This window comes from Miniopterus schreibersii (assembly GCF_964146895.1).
Source record: "Miniopterus schreibersii genome assembly, chromosome: 3".
NCBI classification, from domain to species: domain Eukaryota; kingdom Metazoa; phylum Chordata; class Mammalia; order Chiroptera; family Miniopteridae; genus Miniopterus; species Miniopterus schreibersii.
The window spans coordinates 22,722,267-22,747,571 of NC_138103.1; the positions used below are offsets into that span (position 1 = coordinate 22,722,267).

The 25,305-nt window shown below is 48.1% G+C and overlaps 1 protein-coding gene across 1 annotated transcript; it reads right to left on the reverse strand.

Annotated features, from left to right (window-relative positions):
• Positions 1-3,980: 3,980 nt before the first annotated feature.
• On the reverse strand, positions 3,981-19,276 carry CLEC19A (C-type lectin domain containing 19A; the record flags this gene model as incomplete). Its single annotated transcript, XM_081131724.1, is given in 6 exon segments — positions 3,981-4,063; positions 5,291-5,426; positions 8,004-8,090; positions 10,781-10,882; positions 10,886-10,950; positions 19,189-19,276. Coding segments are annotated over 6 exon segments (561 nt in total).
• Between the last annotated feature and the right edge of the window lie 6,029 nt (positions 19,277-25,305).

Below are 25,305 nucleotides of genomic sequence, written 5' to 3' on the forward strand. Positions count from 1 at the left end.
TGAAAGGCAATGAGTTAATGACACTGGTGGTGGCTAATGCACTACGGGGCTTGGCAAGGAGGTACCAGCGAATGTCAGGCTGCCAGGGCCCACGTGGAGGAGAGCAGGGCACGTGGAGCCTCCGAGGGCTCCTGCAGGGCTTCTCCCCATCTCTCCCCCGCACCTGCGCTTGCCACGCAGCTGGGGCCTCGCCCCTGCGGGTATATGGCATCATTAACACGGACCAGTGCTCCCCAGAAGGCTTGGCTTTGACAGGCCAACGTTACTGTTGGAGTCTTTCTATTGCACGGCAAATAGCAATGACCCCAGAGGGCCTGGGGAAAAGTATAGGTTCCTGCAGAGGGGAGGTTCCCTGGGTGCCTGGCCGTTGTTTGGTTCTGTCAGGGGCAGGTGTTAATTAAATAGTCACTGGGCTGTGGGAGGTGGGCATTGCCCAGCCAAGGGGGGACTGGAAAAACTGGCACCCCTCCCTCCGATTCAAGGTGGCCAAGAACACTCTGAAAAAATGCTCATCTTTAACGATAGTCAAAGTGATATTAATTAAAACCAGTACCAGCAAAAACTGTTATTATTGTTGTCATCTTTGCACAGATAAGGGTGGAAATTGGTACTACATTCTTGAAAGCATTTTGGTAATAAATATATTAAACGTATCAGTGTTTGTCCCAGTCACTGTAGCTGGTCCTGGCCTGGGTCCTTGACCAAATCAAACCCATCCCTGGAGGTTATGAGAGAGAATGGAGTGAAATGTATAATATTTTTAAAGTAGCTATATATTTTTAACTACACAGTTATATATGAATATATGGTCATTGTAAAACATTTAAAATTACAGAGTAAACTAAAGTTCCCCCTTGGGACCATTACTCTCATCTCTGGGGGCCTTAATTTTACACTTTTGTGTGAACCCTTTCAGACTTTTTATTCTATATTTACAAATATATGTGTCTACAGAAGTAAGAAGTATAATTCTGTGAGGGAGATTTTGGATATGTAAGTGATGAAATATCTTATGCATTTTTCTGCAGCTGCTTTTATCCCTCAACAATACGCCCTGGACATGTTCTGAGTCTGTCCCTATAGGCTGCGCAGAGCTCCCCTGAGGGTTTACCTAACCGGCAGTTCCCTTAGGGCCTGGTGCTCAACCTCGTTTACCCCCCACCTCACCCCCCATAGATGGCAGGGGATGTTCACATTCATAACCCATGGCTGGCAGAGCTCCTATTGCGGGGATGTTAAAAGAAATGAGCTTCCATGGCTCAAGTCCCTGACGCTCAATAGATGTTCAGAAGAAGAGCTGTGCGGCTCAACCTGGGTTGGAAGAGAAAGCCCTGGAATCTTCTGTTGATATGCTAACATGTTAACGTATGTGTGAGGATCAGGGGAGGGAAGATAGAGCTCCCTCGAGAGGGCACCCCAGCTGGTCGGACCCTCTTTAAAAAGACGGATGTTGGGTTGTTGGCTCTGAAATTTGCTTCAAAATAACAGAGGTTTGACATCTCTGTTTCTTTTAAAAATTGTTATTATTATTCAAATTGGGGAAACCACTTAATTATGCCCCATCTGTTTCTTTTGACAATTGACACAGCTCCTGAGTCTATTTTATGGCTCTACAGACAACACGCAACTTATAAACTGAGCACAGGAGAAATGTGTGTCCTTCAGGGACCCTTCATGGGGGTGAGATGAGGCCCTGCCCTTCTCTGAGAAGACTGCCCTGAGGTGTGGTCAGCCTTCTGTGTTTTCAGTTCTCTTCTCAGTTTGAAATTTAGAGTTGATTCCTCATTGCCTTCTTGTCTGTCTGTCCATCCATCCATCCATCCATCTATCCATCCATCCATCATCTAGATCTCTATAAATATCTATCATCTCCATCCATTCATCTGTCCATCTACCCATGCATCTATGAATCCATGCATCCATCGTCGTTTACCACAGATCTCTCTCTCTTACTATTCCCTCCCACGGCACCTCTGCAATAACAGCCTAGAAAAGATCGGGGATTCTGTGGGCTGTCCGACTGGCACAATGACACCCAGATACAATGACAGGAGACAAAAATGTCTAAAGTAGATGCAGCCCACATGACCCTGAGTCATCGAGAGAAGATGAATCCTCTTGGTATCTTCTGTTTAAGAAAGCAGGGAAATGTGTAAGATGGTTTAGAAAGATTTCCATCCAAAGTGGAAAAAAATAGAGATAGTTGTGATGCTCAAGGAATAAGTTCTAGTTTTCTGGAAAAGTCACCTATGCAGATTTTTTATTTCCCAAAGTTGCCCAGTAAATCACAGTAAGAGCTGGAAGGGACTGTTTCCATTTTATGAAGGAGAAAACTGAAACTCAGAGAGGGTAAGCCACTTCTATGAGGACACAAAGTAAATGGCAATGGTGGGATTTGAACCCATGTCTTTTTTATTTCAGGTGTGGTAATATGGAAATGTACTACTCAGATGCCCCTTTAAGGAAGGGGGCAGTGGGGTCTCCAGCTGTCATCTTCAGGGTCAGCCTCAGCTACAGAGAGCTGCCTTAATTGAAGTCACATCCTTTCTGGGGAAACCCACATCAGTGACTGAGTGAAGTCTGGGTCTAAAGGCCTGGCCGTTTCAGCCCTATGTGATCCACTCTACTCTAATGGCTAATATTTGCCCCAGATCTCCCTAGCAGGTTGGAGGATAATTTGTCAGGCCACGACTCAGTGCCACTTCTTCCTCTGCCTTCTCTTTGCAAGTGTTGATCCCTAATAAACATCTACTCCGAACTCTGTCTCAGCAACCCCTTCCAGAGAACCTGATCTGGAACCGCTGACAGGGGAGCAGTCTGAGGAAGCAGGCAACGAGGTAGGGTCTAGGAGCTGGGTCACTTCCCTCCAGGCTGGCAACCAGTGATGGTGTGTGGAACACAGACAGCCTCTGGCTCAAGGCGGTGTCCAACTGTCCAAACTTTCATGGAGGGAACTGGGAAGGTGCCCTGGGGGAGGGAATGCACTAGCAGGAATGATGCATGAGGTAGGTGATGAATAGAGAAACTGGTATCTATAAGCCTAACTAGACAGGAGGGCTATTGCCACAGGCTTTATGCTCTGCAGAAACATAAGAAACAGCCGAGGACAAGTAACAGGCACTTGCTCCAGGAGTGAAAGCCAAGGGCCTCTTTGGTTGCAGACAGAGGAGTTCTCATCACCTGTGGCAGGAGGGCAGACCAAGCCCAGGACTCAGCGTGACCAAACGTCAAAGGCAGTAAGCTCCCAACCAAGGCAGTTTGTCATGCTACGGCCGGGGCCCTGGTTGGGACCTTGACAATGGAATGGGCAACCTGGGTGGTACCCCCAAAGATGTTTCCACTTTTGGGGCCATTATGAATAATGCTGCTATAACCAGTTATGTTTGAATACTACCTGTTTTCAGCTCTCTGGTATAGACCCAGAATTGGACTTGCTGGGTCATCTGATAATTGTATATTTAACTTTTTGAGGAAGCTTCAAACCATTTTCCAGAATGTCTTCACCATTTTCCATTCCCACCAGCGATGTATGAGTTTGGTGATATTTGCACTTTCCTGGGGGCCCATCCTCCCCTTTGGGCCCATGTGGTTGATGGTACTGACTCCCTCCCTCCCTTCTCTGCCCCGGCGATGCGCATCTAAGCCTGCCCAAGCCGCACATGCCCCTGAGTGCTTCAGGAATGAGCGCGTGCCCCAAGCCAGGCCAACGAGATTCAATTCTGAATCTAGATCAACCCCTGGCCTTTTGTTCCTTGGACCAATAAATCCACCACCTTTTTAAATTTATTAAGCCAGTTCTATTTGGGCTTCCTGTCACTTGTGACCAAGTAACCACTCTGTGTCAAGATTTGCTTGTTTAAAACCTCTGCCTGGGAGATTTATCTCCTCTGTGTTTTACATTTATTGAGTGTCAACTCTACACTAGACACGGCTGCAAGATGATGCTAGAGTTGGGTTCACTCCGAGAGGGCAAGACTGAGTCATTGAACAGTCAGAGGTGCAATCTTGCAGACAAAGGGGAACCTCTGGCTGCAGGTGTTATCATTCCATGACCGCAGAGCTGCTGCGAGGAGAAGCAGAGAGCCTGGGTGAAGGTCCATCCACCACAATAAAAGTACCCCCACAACCCCATTGGATAAAAGCCCTCTCCTGTAAGCCTCATACCTACCCTGGCATCCCTTTATTACTGATGCTCGACGAGACTGCTGTCCAGCCTCACTCTCTCATAGGGCAGGTCTTGGCTCGCCGCCATGGAGGGGCAGGACTAATCTCACCTAGAGACCTGGCCCAGCTCTGTCTACCAGGCTCCAGGATGGCTCCCAGGACAGCAAGTCTCTGTTCCATACGTCCCTTCCCTAATCAGGAAAGGAGGAAGGGCCAAGGAGGGACTAGCAGTTGAGAGCTTGCATCTGGAGTTCTGTAGATCTAGGTCTGAAACCCAGCTCTCCCACTCGCTTGCTGTGTGACCTCGAACAAATCGCTTAACTTCTCTGAGCCTTGGCTTCCTCCTCCACAAAATGGAAGTAATAATCGTTTTTACTTCTCAAGACTGGTGTGAGGAGTGACAGTGTTGTTAATGATGGTGGTGGTGATTGCTCGTGCCGTGTGCTTACCATTGCAGCCTCCTTACGTACATTTTCTTCTTTCTCCTTCACATCAACCCTGTGAGCTACGTATCATTAACCCCATTTTGCAGATGAAGAATCTGAGGTGCCAAGTGGTCACGGCATGTACCTTGGGCTACATTAGTGCAGGGGAAATGCTGGGGTTCAGACCAGGGCATTCAACTCCAGGCCATGCTCTCGCCACTGTCTGACATCAGCTGTACCTCTTTTAATCCTCAGAACAGCCCTGAGGTTGGGGACAATTATTCAACCCATTTTACCAAAGAGGAAACGGACTCTCGGAGAGAGTGAGCAATTCCCTGCAAGGCCACAGAGCTAGAGAGCAACGGGGCTAGGGTTTGGAGCCAACCGGGCACTGTCCCCACCGCGGGCCCTCGGTGCGTCCCAGGCGCCTGTGTTCTAAGGGCCAGGGGCGCCAGGCTGGGGCAGGGACGCACACTGGTGAGCTGGCACAGAAACACTGTCATTTTCTCATGGTTCTGCCTCTAAAGTCTTTCATCCGAATCATAGTCTGCGTGTCAGCGATGCACCATTAAATATTATTTAAAACGTGTCCACTATGGAGGATGGCCATGCTCCTATGCCCCCAGAGGCCTAAGTCACCAGCCTCCCTGCCATCCGCGGAGCCTCCCCAGCACCTCTGCAGGAGCCCTGGTCTCAGGCGCCCCTGCGGCTGGGCCGGTGCTGTATCTGCAGGCAGGACTCCTCTCCCGGGTCCGCATGGACGCTGTCATCTGGCTGCCTCCCATCCCAGCAGCTGTAGTCACAGGATGAGCCGTCGGTCCATTCAAACTGCCCTTCCTGGGGCGTGGGGGGCTGTCCATCCAGAGGCAAGGAGCAAACCAAGGAGAGAAAGATTGGGCCTCTGAGCCAGCTCCAGTTCAGGAATAGCATTCTAAACAGCGTCTCTATCAGTGCCGAAGTCCTCACTTTCAACCCGATGCACTGCTATTATCGCCACCATTACCAGCTGCCATTTGTTGAGGGCAGATTATGTACCATGCCAAGTGTTTTATACATTTTACCCTCACCTTTCTGCAAAGCAGGCACCCTCACCTCCATTTTACAGATGGGAAAACTGAGGCTCAGATTGGTCTGCCCAAATTCACACGGTTAATAAAGCATTATTGCTGGGATTCAAGTTCCCAAGACTCCAGTTCCCTAACTACTACACTTAAAAGAAATCTTTTAAATAGTACACTTAAAAAAATCTTTTAACTACTACACTTAAAAAAAAATTACCAGTGAGTGAGAGTCACTCTTTTTCCCTTTGCTTTTTGTCCAAATAGTGTGTATTTTTCTTGCCTGATGAGGAACTGCTCCCTCCAGTTGCAAGAAAAGTCCTGTTGGGAATTTGATTGGTGTTGCAATAAATGTGCAAATTGTGGAAAGAACTACATCTTTGCAATGTCCTGGAATAAAAGTCATTTCTCCCTTTATTCAAGTGTTTAGAAAAGTCTCCCCACAGTACTGATGATTATGGAGGCCACATCATATAACGGGAATAGCTTGCTGCTGCAGAGAGGCTAGAGCTTCAGATTCCAGCTCTGCCCGCTTCCTGGCTCTGCAATCTAGACAAGTTACCTAACCTCTCTGAGCCTCAGCTTGCACACTTATGAAATGGAGTAGATATCTCACTCAGAGGGTTATTGTGAGGATTGAATGACTGAAGCATGCAAAGGATTTAGCTAGTGCCTGGCACATGGTGCCTAGCCCTGAAAATAGAAAAAAAACAAGCCCTTTTGCTGTATTTTTGTTTTGTTTTGTTAATTCTCACCCAAAGTTACTATTATAAATGGAAATTTTGAGATTTTTGTTACAACTTTTATATGGGTTCTTGTCACAGGAATTCTATTGATTAAAAGAACCTATCTCTACTGAGTCTGGCCACTACTGTTACTTCTGCAACTTTGCAAGCAATTTGTACCATCCTTAAAGAGCTCTTCTATGGTGCCAGGATAAGCCCTTTACATACATTAGCTCATTTACTTTTTACAATAAGGCACTATTACTGTCACCCCCATTTTATAGCTGAGGACACTGAAGCTGAGGGAGGTAAAAAAAAAAATTGTCCAAAGTCACCTTCCACCAGTAAGTGGCAGACTAAGAGCTGGAACTGGAACCCTGTCCCCTACAGTGCTCTGAGGCAGGGCTAGAAGCATGCATGCAGATGGAGACAGTATGCAGCTTGCTCAGGGAAAGCTTGGGGACAAAATCTCTGGGTGGAGTCTGCTATGATCTTGCCAGGTATGAGATCTGGCCCCAGCCATCCTGTGCAACCTAATCCCCCACCGTTTCCCACCCACCCCACCCACTGTGCATCCCAGACACTCTGGTCTTTACTGTCCTTGAAAGTACCATGATCTCTCTCACCTCAGGACCTTTGCCCATGCCATTCCCTCCACCTGGAAAGCTATTTCTCTGGTTGACTCTTATTTGTCCTTTAGACATTAGCTTAAATATCTCTTACTCAGAGGGGCCATGGCACCATGGATGTGCACTGCTCAGAGCTCCTTCAGGGGCACCAGCTGCAGGGAGCATAGTTGACTGACATCCTTGGCTCCCTAGCCCCTCTGGACCCACCACTGGGTTCACAGCCAAACCATGCTTCCTCCAGGCTGTGCCAGTCACTTGTCAGTTAAACAGCATGTCAGAGGTACTAGCACTGGCCTCTTCCTGTCACTGGCATCCTTTGCCTGGGGACTCCCCACGGGCCTAGACGAGACCTATTCACAACTGTGCATGATTTGAGGCTCTTCTTACCCAGTCCTTCCCCTCTCCTTTCACAAGTCTCAGACCCACATCACAGTCTGAAGACATTCCCCCCTTCTTCTACCCCCTCCCCCTTTTTCCTTCACAGATGTTTTCCCTCAAAAATCTCTTGCATGGCCCGGCCGGTGTGGCTCAGTGGTTAAGCTTTGACCTATGATCCAGGAGATCACAGTTTGATTCCTGGTCAGGGCACATGCCCGGGTTGGAGGCTCGATCCCCAGTAGGGGCATGCAGGAGGCAGCAGATCAATGATTCTATCTCATCATTGATGTTTCTCTCTCTCTCCTGCTCCCTCCCTCTCTCTGAAATCAATAAAAATATACTTTAAAAAAAAAAATCTCTTGCACATCTAATCACATTTTTGTGTCTGCTTTTTGGAGAATGCAAGCCAAACAGGGGCCTTCCCTGACCACACTATATGTTCCCACCATATCCTCTGTCACAATATTTATGCATCCTCACTGAGGAATCTTGGTGTCTGATTTCTCTGTCTGCTGGGCACACAGCGGCGACCTGGTACATAAGTTCCAAGTGGAAGGCTGGTTAAATGAAAATGGAATTTCTGCTGGAGCTTCCAAGAGGGCCCGATGGCCATCGCTCCCTCACCTGGCTGTGGTCATGAAGCCCTGTCCAGGTGTCAGCTGGGATCCCAGGAACACAGCTGTCCACAAGGTCGCACACAAAAACATTCTCCTCCCAGCAGCCAAGGTAAGAAACACAGCAGCATGTCACTTGTGGCCTCTGTTCACAGGAAGAGTTGAAATCTGAGAGCAATCCTTATTCATCTTCCTGGACCAGAGTAAATAGAGGATGGGAGGCAACCCTGCTTTTTTCCCCGTTTTCTGTTTTAATTAGGTCACCTGGATGTGGCCGTCATCCCACGGGCACCTCTGGATTTGATCCATACTAGCTCAGAGCAGGACTCAGTAATGTGATTCATCCTAAACTTTAAATCCACCTCAAAACACTAGCAAACCGGGCGGGAGATTTTGGCGATACAGTGAAGGGACGAAACAGGAGTGGTACGATTTCTGGGGACGAAGTGCTCTTCTGTCCAACAGGTCTTTGGCCTTGGTCTTGCCCAGCTGGGTGAGCACTGGCATCCCCAGGTGCCCTCTCCTGCACAGTCCACGGTCCCCTGTATCCACTGCTGAATGTGCATTTGGGCCATCAGGCCCCTGGGCAGTGACCGCCAGGCCGGTTTAGCACCATCGCTCTTTGTTCAATGGCTCCTGCTTGGGAGACAATTTCAGCATATTATTGCTTTTCCCCCATATGTGGTCAAAATCACTAGAAAATGGAAAGGCCCAAGTTGTGCCTGCAAGTAAGAAGGAGCAGAGAGCAAATGAACTTGTTCGATTCAGCTGTCGCTTGGACAGGAGCTGGAAATCATTAGGTAAGCTGAGCGTGAGAGAGCCTTGAACTTCAATTGGACGCTCCGCGGCCGTAGCTGATTGTGTGTTAAATTATGAAGGAAAGGGCAAAATTAAAAAGCAGGAAGAAAATGCCAGAAATACAGACTTGAAGTGTCTCAAAGGCAAGCTATAATTGGGAATTTTATAATAGTGTCCAGTTTTACGGGAATGAAACCTCATTGATAATAAACCATTGTTCGGATTCAACTCTTGCTCATGTTTTTGGGAGTGTTCTATGCCAAAGTGGAAAACTACCTGCAAAAGAGAGGAAAGGGGGAGAATGTTAGTATAAGAGAGGAAGAGAGGGGCGCCAGGAGTTGAGAAGAGAGGAAAAAGGTAAGTTGAGGCAGAACAAGAGTTGGGTCAGAGGTTGCTGGGAAACCCCTGGATTTGCGGAGAACCCTTCTGATGCCCACTTAACGGAGGTTTAGGTTCCAGGCACCAGGATGCAGGTGAACTGTCCTTCCTGAGGCAAAGCCTCAGTTGGAATCACTTCTACATTGACTCTTTATTGCAGGCATCTCGTTTTCCTCTATAGGCTGGGAATTTTTGAGAACTTATTTTACCCACCTTTGTAAGTGTGAGTCCTGTGCTGTGCTTTGTATCACAGAGGATTTGCCCCTTAAAGGCTCCTTTCCCTGTCATGTCAACAGCCCTCCAAGTGAGGGGGCACTGATGGGAGAGGGGGGAAAATAGAAGTCAGGGCATTTCCTTCCCTCGCTGGCAGGGGCTGCCTGGGCCCAGTGGCCCCAGCTGCCACAGGCCTGGCCTGCTCTCCAGTTCGAGGTGGAACTGGCTTCCTGCAGCCTCACCGCCGTCTCTTTAGGTTCTCAGAATCCACCACTTGTGCATGGATGCCATTCTCTCTGTTTTAAGTATTTGCAGTGGTCCCGTTTTCCTGGTCAGAGCCTGTATTCTCACTACATTCTTCAGCACCGCTGAGAATACAGTGGGTGCTCAACAGGACTGTTGGATGAATAGATGGGAAGACTCAAGACTCCTTTGGAAACTAAGAGAGAGAGGACCCCTTCTTGTTTTTAACAAGACTCAGTGACTCTAAAGCATGAAGAACCAACTATCTTTCTAACTTCAAGTCTCTGAGATTCTTAAAAAACAGAGGCAAGATGGTGAATTTGTCTTTTGGGTGGCAGTGGAACATATCACACCTGGCTTCACAGAACCCACAAATCAGCAGGGACGTCAGATGTGAAAACAGGTCATTAAACTGTGATGGAGAAACCCTAGGAGAGGCGGGTAATGAGAGTAATTGGGCTGCCATGGAGACTTCCAGAGCTGTGTCTAGAAGGTTGAGGGGGCATCTACCTGGAGGAGGAGATATGGATGGGAATTCCCGGCAGAGGGAACAGAATGTGCAAAAGGATGGAGGCATAAAAGGGCTGGACCAGTGGAGAACTCTGAGATGGTCCGTGTGCCTGGGGCTTAGGAGACAGGATGCTGAAGGATGCCTTGGTGGGCGAGCTGTGGAATTGGACTGCTCGGGTTCAAAGCCGAGCTTCACCGCTTTATAGCTGTGTAACTTTGAGCAAGTTACTTACCTCTTTGGAGACTCAGATTCCATATCTGTAAAATGGAGATGCTGACCTCATTTGGTTTGGGGGAGGCTTCATATGATGATGTATATAAACACTTAGCAAATAAAAATCAGCTATTACTCCTTATATTATATTCTTTGTATGGATATCGTGTGAGTTGTATACAGGGCCAAACCCCCTGTGATAAAGAGAAGGACACAGCACAAGATTGACACAAAGATGGACCTTCCAGCACACTCTTTGTTCCTCTTACTAAATGCTTTTCCTTCTACTGCGAAAGATAGTTTCAATGAGAAATTGGGCTGGATAAAAGTTAGTCTCAATTACTAAAGAGAACACTAGTGGAAAACGCCATTCTCCACTCCCCTCTCCAAGGGGGGTGCTGGGTTGGGCTATGGAGGACCGAGGAGTCCACTCGCCTGTGGATGGAGGCCAGTTTGGCGGACTTCTTGCCGATGGAGAGCTCAGAACAGTGGAAGTCAGCCTCGGCCCAGGTCTTACTGAGAGGGGAAAATCGTTAGCAGTGGCCTCTGAACTCCATCCAGAGCAGTGGGCACAGGGAAGCCTGGGGCAGCTCTGGGATGGCTGGGGGCAGAGAGGAAACAGCCTGGGAGGAAGGCGGCAGTGAGAACATTGTTTCTACAGCTTTTGACATATTTTCAAGAATGAAAGTAAAATATGTTCCATTATGATTAATGCAATTCTACCCCTGAGGTCCAAAAACCACATGCATACCTAACATTTACAAATTAATCAAAGTAATATATGCTCACTATAGAACACTGGGAAAATGTCACTACTTGGTACATTTTTCTTTATGTCATGCTTGAAGGCAGTGATTTTTTTTAAAATACGATTTTGGTTATATTGTATTATACACATCAGTTAGTATTCTGATTTCTAAAAATCAGAGCACGGAGCATTCCCCAAAGTCATGGTAAATTTTAGAAACATTGTTTTAAAAAGCTCTTGAATACTCCACTGAGTGGCCCCTCTAGAGTTTATTTAATCATTCCCCTATTTGTGGATAATTAGATTGTTTCCCTTTTTAAACAACAATTACACATTATGCAGAGATGAACAGCCTTGCATATAAAGCCTTTTCAGCATTTCTCATGATTTTCTGAGGAGAGATTTTGAAGGTTTGATCCAATTTGCTAAATTGCCTCCTGAAAGCAATTTATACTCCCACGGTAATGTCTGAGAGTACCCATCTCACAGTGTGACCGCTTTATGGCAATCTTTGCAAATTTTATAAGCAAAAACGGTAGCTTGTTTCCATTTGCAAGTCTGGGCTCTCTTGCAAGGGTGGACATTTTTTCCCACATGTTTATTGACAAACTACAGCCAAGACTATTTATATCATTAGCCCATCGAACTGCTGGGGTTTGTTCTTAATTCTGAAAAGGCATAAAGGAAAAAATCCACATTTGAGACAGTAAAATTCTCCCAAGCTTCAGCCGCTCTGGAGGCCCCTTAGGAGATGAGTTCTTTTTGAAACCATGAGTCCAGATAACTGGCTGGGAGAGGGAGGCCTGCTGAGGACCATCCTTGAACTAGGTTGAGTGGCTAACCTATGAGGCCAGGCAGTGGCAAGTGGTGACATTTGATGCCTGAGTCCCAACCACCAGCTCTGCACCTAACAAGCTGTGTGACACTGGCCCACTCGTTCCCTTCTTAGCTGTCACACTGGCTGATCTCTGGGTACCTTCTGCAGTGCTCAGGGATGTGGAATCTTTGCCAAAGTCTTTGATCTTAAAGTCCACGTGATGCTTCCTCGTGGGGAAATCAGGGGGGCTGAGGGTGGTTAATTGTCTTTTAGCACCTTCTTCATAAGGTTGCACTTGGCGTATATGGATTGCTCTCTAATAGTATGATTCTGAATGACTAGCTCAGGGTTTCATAACCGGGGCTGATGTGCTTCAGGAGTCCAGTGAATCCCCTGAAATTAAATGCAAAATTAAAAGGGTATGTGTGTTTGTGTGTGTGTGCACACAAGCGTGCACCTCTGTGCATTTTTCTGATGAAAGAGACGGTTGCGTTAATCAATAGACCTATGCTCAGCACAGGCTCCAAGCCGCGCTTCCTATCAGAGCCATTGGGCTTTTCCACCTGACCAGGGTCAGCCCTGGTCTGTCCCACCCCTCTGGTTGGTTCTGGACGGCTGCCTTTCAATGTGCACCACTTTCCAAACTGGTTCACAATTTGCTCCCTTAATTCTCTACATGGCAAAGGGAGAGGGCTGTGCTTGAGGAGTTCAGTGGGCTCAGTATCCTTGGCCCGTCCCTGCCCCTCAGAACTTGGTTTCCTCCTTTCTCAGCTGAGAGCATGGTCTAGGAGATCATTGCCACGATGCTTTCGCATGGTGCTGGCCAAAAGGGCCGAGGGGTCCCTTGGGACGCTGAGCTACTTCAGAGCAGTAGCCGAGAAGCAGCAAAGCGTTTCCATCGGCTTTCCACCCTTCACTGTAACCAAGGACACTCGCTGGTTTGTCCAGGAGTTGTTTGGACTAATTGGCATAGAGTATGGTATTTCTGGTGCTAAACCACCTTCCCCACTCCCACCCATCCTAACTATTCCTATTACAGATGGAAGTTGGGTGGCCAAACCATCCCAGTTAGCCTGGGACAGTCCCAGTTGTAAAACTGAAAGTCCCACATCCCAGGCCTCCCTCAGTTGGTGACCCTGGAGCAGTGCTTTAGGGGCAATTTTGACCCCTAGGGACATTGGTTAAAAATGGGGGTAGTGCTAAAGGTATCCAATTGGTAGAGGTCAGGGATGTTGCTAAACATCCTATAATGAACGAGACAGCCTCCACCCACCACCACCACAAAGAGCTTTTCAACCCCAAATGTCAATAGAAACCCTGCCCTGGAGGGAAGGCAGAACTCCAGAAATATAAAGTAACTCCACTGTGCAGCAACACAAAACATCACAGCAGATATCCATGTTTCTCAGCTTATCTGTATTTTAACAAAAATTAAGCCACAGGCCACACAACTGATTACAAGTAGAGTTGAGTTATTTCTCTAATTTCAGAGTTAAAACATATTATTATAAATCCATGGCTTCAAAGCACAGGGGACACTGCTAGAACGTGGTATTTAAATTCAATGGTGCAGATCTCACCAAAGAATGCTGAAGAAGGGAGGTCTTGCTTCTTTCTCCCGAGTTTGGGATGGAGCAGTCTTCTTTGTCATCTCTGACAGTGGGAGCAGTTTTTTTCATCTTGGAGCCCCTTTCCCATAAGGTGGACCGTCATGGGTTCTGCTCTATGAGAGAGCCCCAGTCTCAACTCCCGGCTCCTCTCACATGTCGCCATGAATTCTTGTTCAGGGCTGGTCCCCCTTCCCCACTCAGGTCAACATCTGTTGTAACCATCCCTCTCCCAGCACCTGGCACATACTAGGTGCGCAGTAACTAGTTTTCAATGATTAAATACATGCTAGGGAATCACACACTGTTTCTTTTGGGCAGCTGTTCCTTTTAGGGACAGTGGTGAGAAGGGGGTGTGCACCATGCACGTGTCCTGACTCTGGGATGGTGCTCCTGGGCTTTCCTCCCTGAGCACTAAAGGCAGGTTGATGAGCCCGGTTTTCCAGATTATAGCACAATAGCCGGGAAGAGCAGCGTCAGCGTCACAGGGAGCATGTTAGCAATGCCGAATCTCAGCACCCCAGCCCTGACCCAATGAATCAGAATCTGCATTTTAACAAGTCTCCCAATGGTTCGTGTGCACAGGAAGGTGTGGGAGCGCAGTCGACAGTGGCAGACCAATGGCTGGAGCCTGTAGAATCCTTCATTCATTCATTCGCTCACGCACTGAGTCAGGCTTGGCCAGGAAGGCTGAATGATTAAGTAAATTATTAGGGGGGCCCTGGCCTGTGTGGCTGTTGGTTGAGCACCATCCCATGCCCAGGTTGTGGGTTCGATTCCTGGTTGGGGTGTGCGCCAGAGGCAACCGATCTATGTTTCTCACATCAATATTTCTCTCTGTCTCCCTCTCCCTTCCTCTCTCTCTAAAATCAATTTAAAAATATTAAAAAAGTATTAGAGGGACTGGGAGGGGAGGATCCTTGAAGAAGCTCAGAGGCTTCTCCAGTTTCCTAAAGCCTGGAGCCTATTTTATTTACTTATTTATTTTTTAAATGTTTTTATTGATTTTAGAGAGAGGAAGGGAAGGAGAGAGAGAGAGAGATCTGTTGCCTCTGGTACAAACCCAAGATCTGGGCATGTGCCCTGACCGGGAATCAAACCTGTGACCTTTTGACCTTTTGGTGCACGCTCCAACCAACAGAGCCACAAAGGCCAGGGCCTGCTGGCTATTTTAAAAGCAAGTCCCCCACATGGAAAACAGTCTCCCTGAGGTGTGGCTCCACAGAGCTACTTACATCCCCTCCTCCTCACTCCCGATCCCTTTGATTTTCTCCATTAAGCAAATGATGGTTATGGATGCCTGGGGTGAAACATACCAGAAAATGGGGCTGTCACAGGTCACTGCTCAGTTACTCACCCCCCTTTCCATCTGGGCAGGCAAAGGCCTTTAATTGGGAGGACCTGGGAGGCAAAAAGGAAGCTCCTGCTTGCACTGGGATGGTAATGAATTCCTCTCTGCCTGGTATTCCCCACCCACCCCACCCCACCCACTTTTCCTCTGGAATTTTAGGAACTGGGAATAGAAAGATCCCAGGAACATCTTTCATCAACCTAAACCCCGAAGTAGCCTTTGTTAATCTCTTTCTTGTGAAAGGATTTCTATAGTTTTATAGCTTGACAGGTAGTAACAGCAACAGAGTAGCCAGGCCAACCTTACTGAGTTTTCATATGAGCTAGGCATTGTGTCAAGTGCTTTGTAGTTATCAATGTCTTAGTGGTCACACATCCTACGATGTAGGTGACCCCCAGTTTACAGACAGAGAAAACAAAAGCACAGAGAGGTTGGGTAACTTGCCCAAGATCCCACAGCTCCTAAGTGGCAGAGCTAAGTTATGAAGCCAGGCTGTCCTGCTCCAGATCTGATTTAGAGGTTCCTGTTGCATTTGTGCCCGCTTCCTTTTGTCTCAGTCCTGCCTGGCTGAACCTTCAGTCATTCCCTTATTCATTCAGCAAGTCCTAGGTGAGCACTTACTTGGTCTCAGGCAGTTGGCTGCGTGCTGGAGACGCTGTGTGGCAAACTGCACAGAGATGGCTTCTGACCTCATCTCTATGGACACTGGCATTAAGAAAAATAAGCACAGACATAAAGATGTCACTCATATGTAATTTGTGGATGTGTGTTACACAGGCAAAACTTGAGGGAGCAGGCCCCAAATTATTTTGGAAGCTGGTTATTCATTTGCCCCTTTTTGCTTCCTGGCTGCCCTGCCCCTATCTTCAAGGAGCCCATGGATGATTATAACAGGGCACCAGAGTCCCCTTCCCAAACGGAGGACATACAGGGTGTTGTCACAGGAGTGACATATAACCCCCATTTGGAAATCAGGGAAGCTTCCTGGAGGGGGTGATATCTAACTTGGACCTGAAGGTTGAATAAGAATCAGAGAATGCTCCAGGTAGCAGAACAGTGCACGCAAAGGCCCAGAGGTATAAGAGAGAGTGAGCATTTGGAGAATTGCAAATAAGATTCCTAGGTCTGGTGGAGGGGGGTTTGGTGGGTCAAGAGAAGAGGCCCAGGAGGTGACAGAGGGAGCATGGGGGAAAGGAATGCACAAAGGAGCTTGTTGCTCTGGAAACCAGGCTGCAAACGACAAGGTCTTTTACTTCAATTAGCAGCAACAAAGGCCCCCAAGGTCTCCGGGCTGGGATGGGAGTCAACACCTTTGGGACCACTGAGCTTATTAAGGAAAGAACACATCAGCAGAGCTCAAGGCTCATTTTCTTTCCCTCTTTTTCTCTCTCTTTAAAAGAATAAATTGTCACCTTCCCACTCAATCTGGCTGCTCACTCCTCTGGCCCCAATCCAGCCACCCACAAACTCACTACCCTGCAGCCTCCTGCCCGATCCGCCTTGGGAGCCAGCCAGGAGGGGAGGAGGGGGAGGCTCTAGGGGTCGCATTTGTGTGGATCCCCCCACCCACATTACTGGACCCCAGGTGTCCCAGAGGGTCAGTCGGAAGTGTCCCTCAGTGTCCAGGAAGGTGGCCACAAGGAGAGCTCAGCCACCTTCACCACATTCACTTCCTGCTGCCTCTGTGGCCCACATGTCCCGGTGCCAGCCCGTCTACCTCCCTGGTGAGCCCTGGCTCTGGTGAGCAGAACTGATGGTCCCATGCTGCTCACGCCTGAGCTCGGCTTTCCCTTCTCTGGGCTGCTTTTGTGGCCACACGATACAAAGGAAACAGCACCTGGTCATTTCTTACATTGCTAATAACAGTGGCCATTCATTGGGTGATTAGTATGAGGCCCCTTGAGACCAACCTAGGAGGGGGTATCAGAACCCCCATTCTCCAGATGAGGAAATTGAGGCTCCAAAAGCTTAAGTCACTTGCTCCCACATCTAGCAAGTGGCAGTGCTGGATGAGACTCAGGTCTGATGGACTCGAAAATGCCTAAGCAGTAGAGTGCCTCCAGAAAACATCTTTTTATGGTCTTGGTTTACTCATTTGTAAAATAAATACATCAAATACAAAATTTAACAGTGTTAAGAACTGACCGATTGTGTCTCCCTCCAAATTCCTATGTTGGAGCCCTAACCCTCAATGCGATGGCATTTGGAGATGGGGCTTTGGGGAGGTGACTAGGTTAGCTAAAATTGTTCACAGTCTGGAACTGTGGCCAGCACACGTGGCCATGGGCGCTCATGTGCTAGGAGATATTCTGGAATTAGGCAGAGCACTCCGTGAGCTGGCCCTGAGAGCGCGAAGGGTGCTGGGTTAGGAGCGGCCTCAGCCCTGTCTGAAGGGTGAGGCCCAGGGACAGAGTCTGGAAGTTCCTTTTTGGAAGTTCCTTTTATGGTTCAACAGAAAACTGCTGTCTGGCCAGTTCTATCACATCAACAACCACAGTGGCAGAAGTGGTAACAGTACTCACTCTCATTTTTCAAGAGCTTACCATGTGTTAAGCACTTCACCTGCAAAATTTCTCTGAAATGGTAGGTAACACTGTTATCCCCACTTTCTGAGGGAGGGAACCTGAAGCTCAGAGAGGGGTCTTATGGGTACAAGGCAGTGAGAGAGAGAAGATGCCTAGCTGCCCCCACTCTCAAACTCAGCCTCAGGCCCTTCCCACGCATGCAGGGCAGACCTGCAAGATCTTGGAATACACAAGGCAGCCTTCAAGGATATTTTGTCCAACTTCTCTCCTGCTCACCCATTGCACAGGTGAGGAAACCGAGGCACAAGGATGCAAAGACACTGTTACGGACTGAATGTTTGTATCCCTCCTAATTCATATGTGGAAGCCTTAACCACACCCCACAATGGGATGGCATTTGGAGCGGGGTCTTTGCACGGTGATTAGGGTTAGATGACTAACCCAAACTGACTAATATAGACACGGTTCTTTATGAAAGAACCGGAGCCCCTGATGCTTGCCCAAATGAACCCAAACTACCCTTATCCCCACCACAAGGGTTGCCAGGTTAGGGAAAAAATGTATGCCCCGTTAAATTTGAATTTCAGATAAACAACAAATAGATTTTAGTATAAATACATGCCATGCAGTATTTGAGACATACTTATACTAAAAATGATTTAGTGTTTATCTGAAATTCAAATTTACCTTGGCACCAGTATTTTATCTGGCAGCCTTATCATCTCACTGTTTAAATTACTCCAACCCCATAACAGCCCAACAATGGGGCCTTATGGGAATCTTATGGGTATTTCAGTATTAGTTTTACTTTAATGGGGATAAAAATAGTATCTCTGCCATAGAGTTATTGTGAGGCTTAAATAAATCCATATGTGAAAAGTGCTTAAAACAGTGCCTGGCACATAGTATGGGCTATATAAATCATGATTGTTGTTGTTATTATTATATTTTTTAAACAATGTTTGGAAAGAACCCTCCTAGTAGAAGTGACAGGCAAGATCTTCAGCCATGAGGAGGTTGCAGGATTCAGGACTCTTCCTACCCAGATGCTGCCCCCTGCTCCCCCCCCCCCCCCCCCCCCCCGAGTCAGCATCCCTGCTTCCCCAATCCAAAGAGGAAGAAATTGAGCCCATCTGAAGCCCTGTGTCCCCTAAATGGGACACTGGGAAGCCATATGCCTGAGGCTGATGGGTCCCAATTCTTAGGGATGCTCCATAAAACCTGCAGAGCTGGGTGTTGCTGGGCCTGGTTCCAGGGAGGCATGAGAGGGACAACTGTGTCCTGCTCCATGCCCAACCTCTGGTGGTGCAGCAGCAGGTCTGAAAGCTCTGGGAGGGGGGGAGGGGGAGGGAGGGAGCAGTCACAGCCAAGGTGGGGGTGGGGAGCCCAGATGCCAAATTCCTAACACCTACTATTTTTAGATCTTCCTATGGCTCCAGGCACCAGGCACTAAACACTTACCCACATTCCTACCTCCCTACAGTAGCCCTGGAGGGTGCCACTGTGCACTGTTTTCCAAAGGAAGCTGAGGCTCGGAGAGGTTAAGAAACTTGCACCAGGCCACATAGCTTTTAAGATGCAAAGCTGGGATTTAAAATCAGTACTCTTCAGGTCTGGCCCTAGGACAATGCCCATGAGGTAGAGGGAGGGAGTTGGAGGGCTGTCAGGAGGCTCAGCTCAGCCCCCCAACATTCCTCAGGTGAGGCAGACCTGCAACCCAGGCCTCACTGATAGAACCATGACTATGGGGTGTCCTCTCCACCTGCTCCTGGCTCTGGCCCCTGTGCTCACCTGGGCTGATACTGATGTCAGCTTGTGGAAAGGCCTGTGCGGAGAGGAGGGTCAGGGCGGCCGAGGCCCACAGCTCCCACCTCTGCATCCTGGGCCCCAAGAAGTCCACCTCCTGGCCTGAGTGGAGGAAAGAGGCCCTTTCCCAGGAGCTTGGGTCAGGATTGCTTCCCAGGCCCAGGCAGGGACTGCCAGGAGCTCAGGAGGAACGGGGTAGATAGACCCCAACCTCCTGCTCTCCTCCCTCTTCTCTGCACCACCGGACAGAGCTCACAGCCACAGCTGAAAAGCTGCCCTGGGCCAGCCCCATAGGGGAGCTAAGAGCAACAGCAGCCCTGCTTCTGAGCCACCCTGTGGCCCTGGGTGTGCACTCACTTCTGAGGCTCAGTTTCCTGCTCTGTGAGATGGGTTATAACAGAGCTCACATCCCAGCCTTGACACAGAGTAAGTGCTCAACAAAGAGAAGCAAATGTTATCATTAATAAATAGTTCTAGTGTGCAGTTTGCTCAGACTTACATCTTTAAATCTGCTGGTGTTTCATTGGGATCTCATTGCCTTATGGAGAATTCATATCGCTAAAACCCAGTCTTCCTCCCACTTTGCGTATCCTCAGGCAAGTCACTTTGCCTCTCTGAGCTTCAGTTTCCTCCTGAATAAAGTAGAGGACAGTAACAGTGCCGACTTCACAAAGATCAAGTGAAATAATTTCCTTATAATACTTAATATAGGTGCTGGCAAGTAGTAAGTGTTCGATAAATGACAGCAAACTTTGCTGTGATTGTCGCTGACCAAGCACAAGCCTTTTTCTGGCATCCTGCACACTCCCCACCTTGCACTGCCCCTTCCTTTCCCGAAATCTCAGCCAGGTGCCCCGACACTCTGAAGCTGGCATTCGCTCCTGTTTTCCCTGAACACTTGCTGGTGCGCCTGCAAGAAATAACTTGTGCCCACACGGTGCGCTGGCCTGCTGGCACTGGGCCCGAAAGCCTGCCGAGCCTGCCGCAGGCTCCCAGCGCGGCCCAGGCCCCGATTCAGCGGGCAGAACACCACTTGTCATCGGTTGCCTCACGTCACCAGGGTACACACGCGGAGAATGCACATTTATCTATAAATCATAAGCATTTATTCCATAGGTGATGGCATGCACTGCTTACTGTACTAATATAGCATGTCTGTTATAAAACACCCTTCCCCCAAAATGACATTTTTAAAAGCTGGCACTCCCCATCACCTGGTGCACTCTGCTTCGGGGGCCCTGCTGTCATGGAAATCACTCTCTGAGTGGAAACCTGCTAGGTGGGGAGGGGGGTAGTTAGACACAGGTCACTGGAAGTCCTTTTGAAAAGTGAAGGATCCTTTGATTTGGAAAATAAGCCTCCGAAATGATCTGTGCTGATAATAGCTGGAGGTTTGGGTAAATGGGTTCATGCCTCTCTCTCTGGATAGAAAAGCAAAGTATTTGTTACATGCTCAATCCCAAGTGTCTGTGGACCAGCGGCATCACCTGAGAGCATGTTAAAAATGCAGACCTTCAGGCCTCAAAGCAGACCTGCCCAATCAGAATCTGCTTTGTGACTAGTTCCCGGGAGTGGGGGTCATATGTACATTAATGTTTATAAAGCATTGCTCTAGACAGGGGTAGGCAAGCTTTTAAAATATATATATAATTTTAAATAAAATTGTATATATTTAAGGTGTACAACAGGATTTGATATACATACACATAGTGAAATGATACTACAGTCAAACCAACTAACATATCTCCTCATGTGGTTACCTTTCTTTTGTGATGAGAGCACCTGAAATCTACTCTTAGCAGATTTCCAGTCTTCAGTACAGTGTTATTAACTGTAGTCACAATTGATCTCTAGAACTTTCCCATCCTATGTTAACTATAACTTAAACTTCTTCTGTAAAGAACCAGACAGTTAATATTTTAGGCTTTGCAGCCCATACGGTCTCAGTCACAACTACTCAACTTGGTCAGAGACTATAGGAATGGGGCCAGCTGAGTTCCAATAAAACTTTATTTATAAAAACAAGCAGTGGGCAGGATTTGTCCCATGAGCCATAGTTTGCCAAACTCTGCTTTAGACCTCAAATTTACTGGCCAGAAAGTAGACAATTTCTTCAGGATATATTTTCTGGCTTCTTAAAGTTGCATTTATCATGTGATGGCATTACCTGTCCTCCCCCCTACACACACACACACACACACACACACACACACACACACACACACACACTCATACATGCACTGTGCTCCTGGTGGCCTGGAAGTTCAGTGAAAATCTATTTCTATCTATCTATCATCTAATCTCTCTATCTACCTATCCATCCATCCATCTATAATTTATCTATTATCTCCTTTAATTTCCTAGCTTTTAAAAAATGTTATTTACCGATAAAACAAGGTCCTCTGCCCCCTCTCCACCATTATAAAAGGGACTAGTTCATTAGAGGTTAGTTCATTCATGACTTTTAATTCTGGCAGATCTGTGTTCAAATTCCAGACCTGCTGCTGTGTCACCACACTGATTAGTTAATCTCTCTAAGCCTCAGTTTCCTCACCTGCCAAATGGGAACAAATCAACACTTCCCTCACACAAGTACTTAGAACAATGCCTGACACAGTTAGTTATGGTTAGATCACTATGGAACCCTCGAAACTGCTGCATGGGAAGGAAGGTATAAAATTGAATAGCATAACAACTTCCTGAGGGGTAAGTCTGCCAACCTTCAGGATAATGCCTCCTGGTCTTTTTTCTAGTCATATGTTTTTAGTTTTCACACAACGGTGATCATTCCTGAGTTACTTTAAATGGTATTTTTGAACATGAAAAAAGGCAAGTATCCCACTGGCAGTGGAAGACAGGCCGCCCAGAAAGGAATAGAATCCTTTCTCTGTCCCCTGCGGTGGTTCCCAGTTTTCTGGGAGTGAAACATCCGTGCCCCAAAGAGCTGTTCCTGGCACCCTGGGACCCATCGTGTCTGAGCAGGGCGGGCGGGGGTCATAGTCTCTGTGAAGTCCCAGGGGCTGTACTGCAATCCTGAGAGGTTCTGAAGGACCAAGAGATGTGAAGGCCCGAGGATTTGTCCTGGGAAAATAGACAAGGCTTTAAAACGTCACCCCACCACTCCTACCCCACCTCCTCCTCTGAACTGGGGTCCTGGTACCCCAAAGACGGCGTGTAGGTGGCCTGTGCATCTCTTTTTGCATCTGCTGAGAAGGATCCTAATTAAAATGAGTGGGTAGCCCACAATGGGGCACCTTGGGCCCAGGTTTCTATAGAAACCAAGTCATTCCTTCACCTTTCAAAACATTTCCCTGTCTCCTCACAAACTATCTTTGGCGATGTGGCCAGCTCTGACATCTATCCCCCTCTTCCCGTTAGTCAGCCAGCAAGCGTGTGCTGAGCAGGGAGTAGCGATCGAGCACTGTGGGCTGAGGCCTTGCAGGCACTGTCCTAGCTAATCCTCATGGCAAGCATGGGGGGTGAGAACTGTCACCCTATTTTCAGATGGGACAGCCCAGCAGCACGGTTAGCCACACCAGCTCTGGATTAGTTACCCAGGGCTGCCCTAACCAAGGACCACAGACTAGACGGCTTGAAAAACAGAAAGCCTGGCCGGTGTGGCTCAGTTGGTCGGGCGACATCCTCTGCACCAAGAGGAGGCTGGTTCGATTCCTAGCCTGGGTTTCGGATGCGATGCCCAGTAGGGGACGTGCAGGAGGCAGCCGATGGATGTTTCTCTCTCATCGATGTTTCTATTTCTCTTGCCCTCTCCCTTCTCTCTCCAAAATCAATAAAAACATATTTTTTAAAATCTTTAAAACAACAACAAAAAACAGAAATTCATTCTTTCACAGCTCTAGAGATCAGAAGTCCGAAATCAAAGTGTGAGCGGAGGGCCGTGAGGGAGGGAGCTGTGCCAGGCTCTCTGCTTGGCTGGTAGATGCCCACTTTCTCCCTCTGTGTCTTCACTGCATCTTCCCTCTGTGTGTGTCTGTCTGTCTCTGTGTCCTAATTTCCCCTTTTTATAAAGACACCAGTCATACTGGATGGTGGCCCACTGTCATGACCTTATTTTAACTTGGTTGCCTCTGTAAAGACCCTGTCTCCAAATAAGGTCATAGACTTAAATCCTGGGGGCAAGGACGGCAACATATCTTTTTTGAGGGGACAGGACCCAGCCTGCAGCAGGCGCTAGAGTCAGAGGGGCCTGGGCTGGCAGCCTCGCTCCATCACTGACTGGCCACTTGCTCTCATTAAACCTTGGCTTCCTCCTTCGTTAGCAGGGAAATACTATCTCCCAATGCGTCGCTGCATGAAGACTAAATGAAATGCCTGGCACTTCACCAGTGTTAGCAGGCCCCCGTTATTACCGAGGGCAGCAGATGCTGGGCATCCCCACCGCAGAGCCCAAAGTCCACCTGAGCTCCCCTGTGGCTGCAGGCACCTGGCCGTGCACACAGGCCCTGACCTGATTTAGCATGTGCACCTCTGTTCTCTGCCCCTGGGGTTTTCTCGGTGCTGTGGGAGGGTACTCAGCCCACACAGGACAGTTCTAAAGTGCCAAACATTTAATGCCCCCAGGGGCAACCCTAAGCCCTGAGGAATGGGGTCTGTAGTTAAACGATCGTTCCCTATAATGATCATTCTCAAGTGTGTTCCGCCTGGGGCCCTGCGTGACTGAGCCCCAGCCGCCCACAGCGGTAGTTCATGCAGCCCTCACCTGCTGTTCACCTTTCCCTCAGCAGTCTTCTGTTTATGCTTCCTGAGGTCACCTCCCAAATAAACTCTCTGCACCCAAGTCTTTGCCTCCAGGTTTGCTTTTGAGGTACCCCAAGATAACGCGGAGAGAAGGCTGAGAAGCTGTGTGGCTTGTGCACGGGCACACATCAAGGGCGTGCTGGGCCCAGGGCTTGAACCATGATTCTTTGGCTGCAAAGCCCATGGGCCCAATCACCGCATTAGCTTACCTCTAGTCCTGAATGCCTGTCTGCACCTGTCCGCCCTCCTCGTTTGCTCTCTCATACTTTCACCCTTGGTGAGAAAGCCATTTTACAGAAAAGGACGATGTCTTCTCCTCTCTCCTGAGAAACGTGACCTAACCCTGACCTGCATTTCCCCTTGAGCTCCATGCCACCTTCACTCCAGAGGGGAGACACCAGAGGACCCACGAGGGACCCTGCAATGCCCAATGTGGCCAGGAGGGGTGAAGCCATCTCAGGTAATTTCTCAACCCAGGGGTATTTACCTGGGTCAAGCCCTGAGCCAATAAAAAGCTAAATCGCCATGGGTCTTACCCTGAACAAGGGGACAGTTTTATAGAAAAGAGCCTCAATTTCCTCATCTGGAAAATAGGGAGAACAATAGCTCCTGCACCAAAAGGCTGTTGTGAAGATTAAATTTGATTATGCACATACTGGGCTTAGCACACACAGTAAGGCCACAATAAATGGTAGTTGTTATTACAAAAGCTAAATAGAAACACAAGGTTCTTCCTGTGGGGAGGACAGAAAGGAGCTGATATTTCTGTCTTGGAAAATCAGAATGTGGTCATTTAAGCTGGATCTTGATGAGGAGTATGAGTTGGGACACTTAAGCTGCTGGTAATTATGATGTTCGTTGAATGGGGAGGGCCTATCCAGGGGACAGAGTGATAAACAAAGCCCTGATTACCTCATTTGAGCACCTGGATCCAGCTATGCCTGAAGGCGGACTTCTTTTGTCACTTAAACTAGTTTGTGTTTAAATCTTGTCTCCTCTTTGTATGGGTTCTCTTATTAGTCATCAGATTGATATACTTTAATGTTTCAACTGTTCTTCCTTCTGAGACTACAATTTAATGTCACCAACAATGTTTAGCACGACTGGCTGTCTGGTTCTACCCACTGTGGCCCTTGAGTCTTCCAGCTGAGGGCCTAGGTACCGTGGAGCAGAGATGAGCCATACCTGATGTGTCTGGTCTTGATTCTTGACTCCCAAAACCCATGAGTGTAATAAATACAGGTGCTTTGAGTCATCAGGATGGTTTGTCACACAGCAGTAGTAACTGAAACACCCTCCCACCCTCTATGCGCCGTGTCCCCGAAGAAAACGGTAACTCGAATG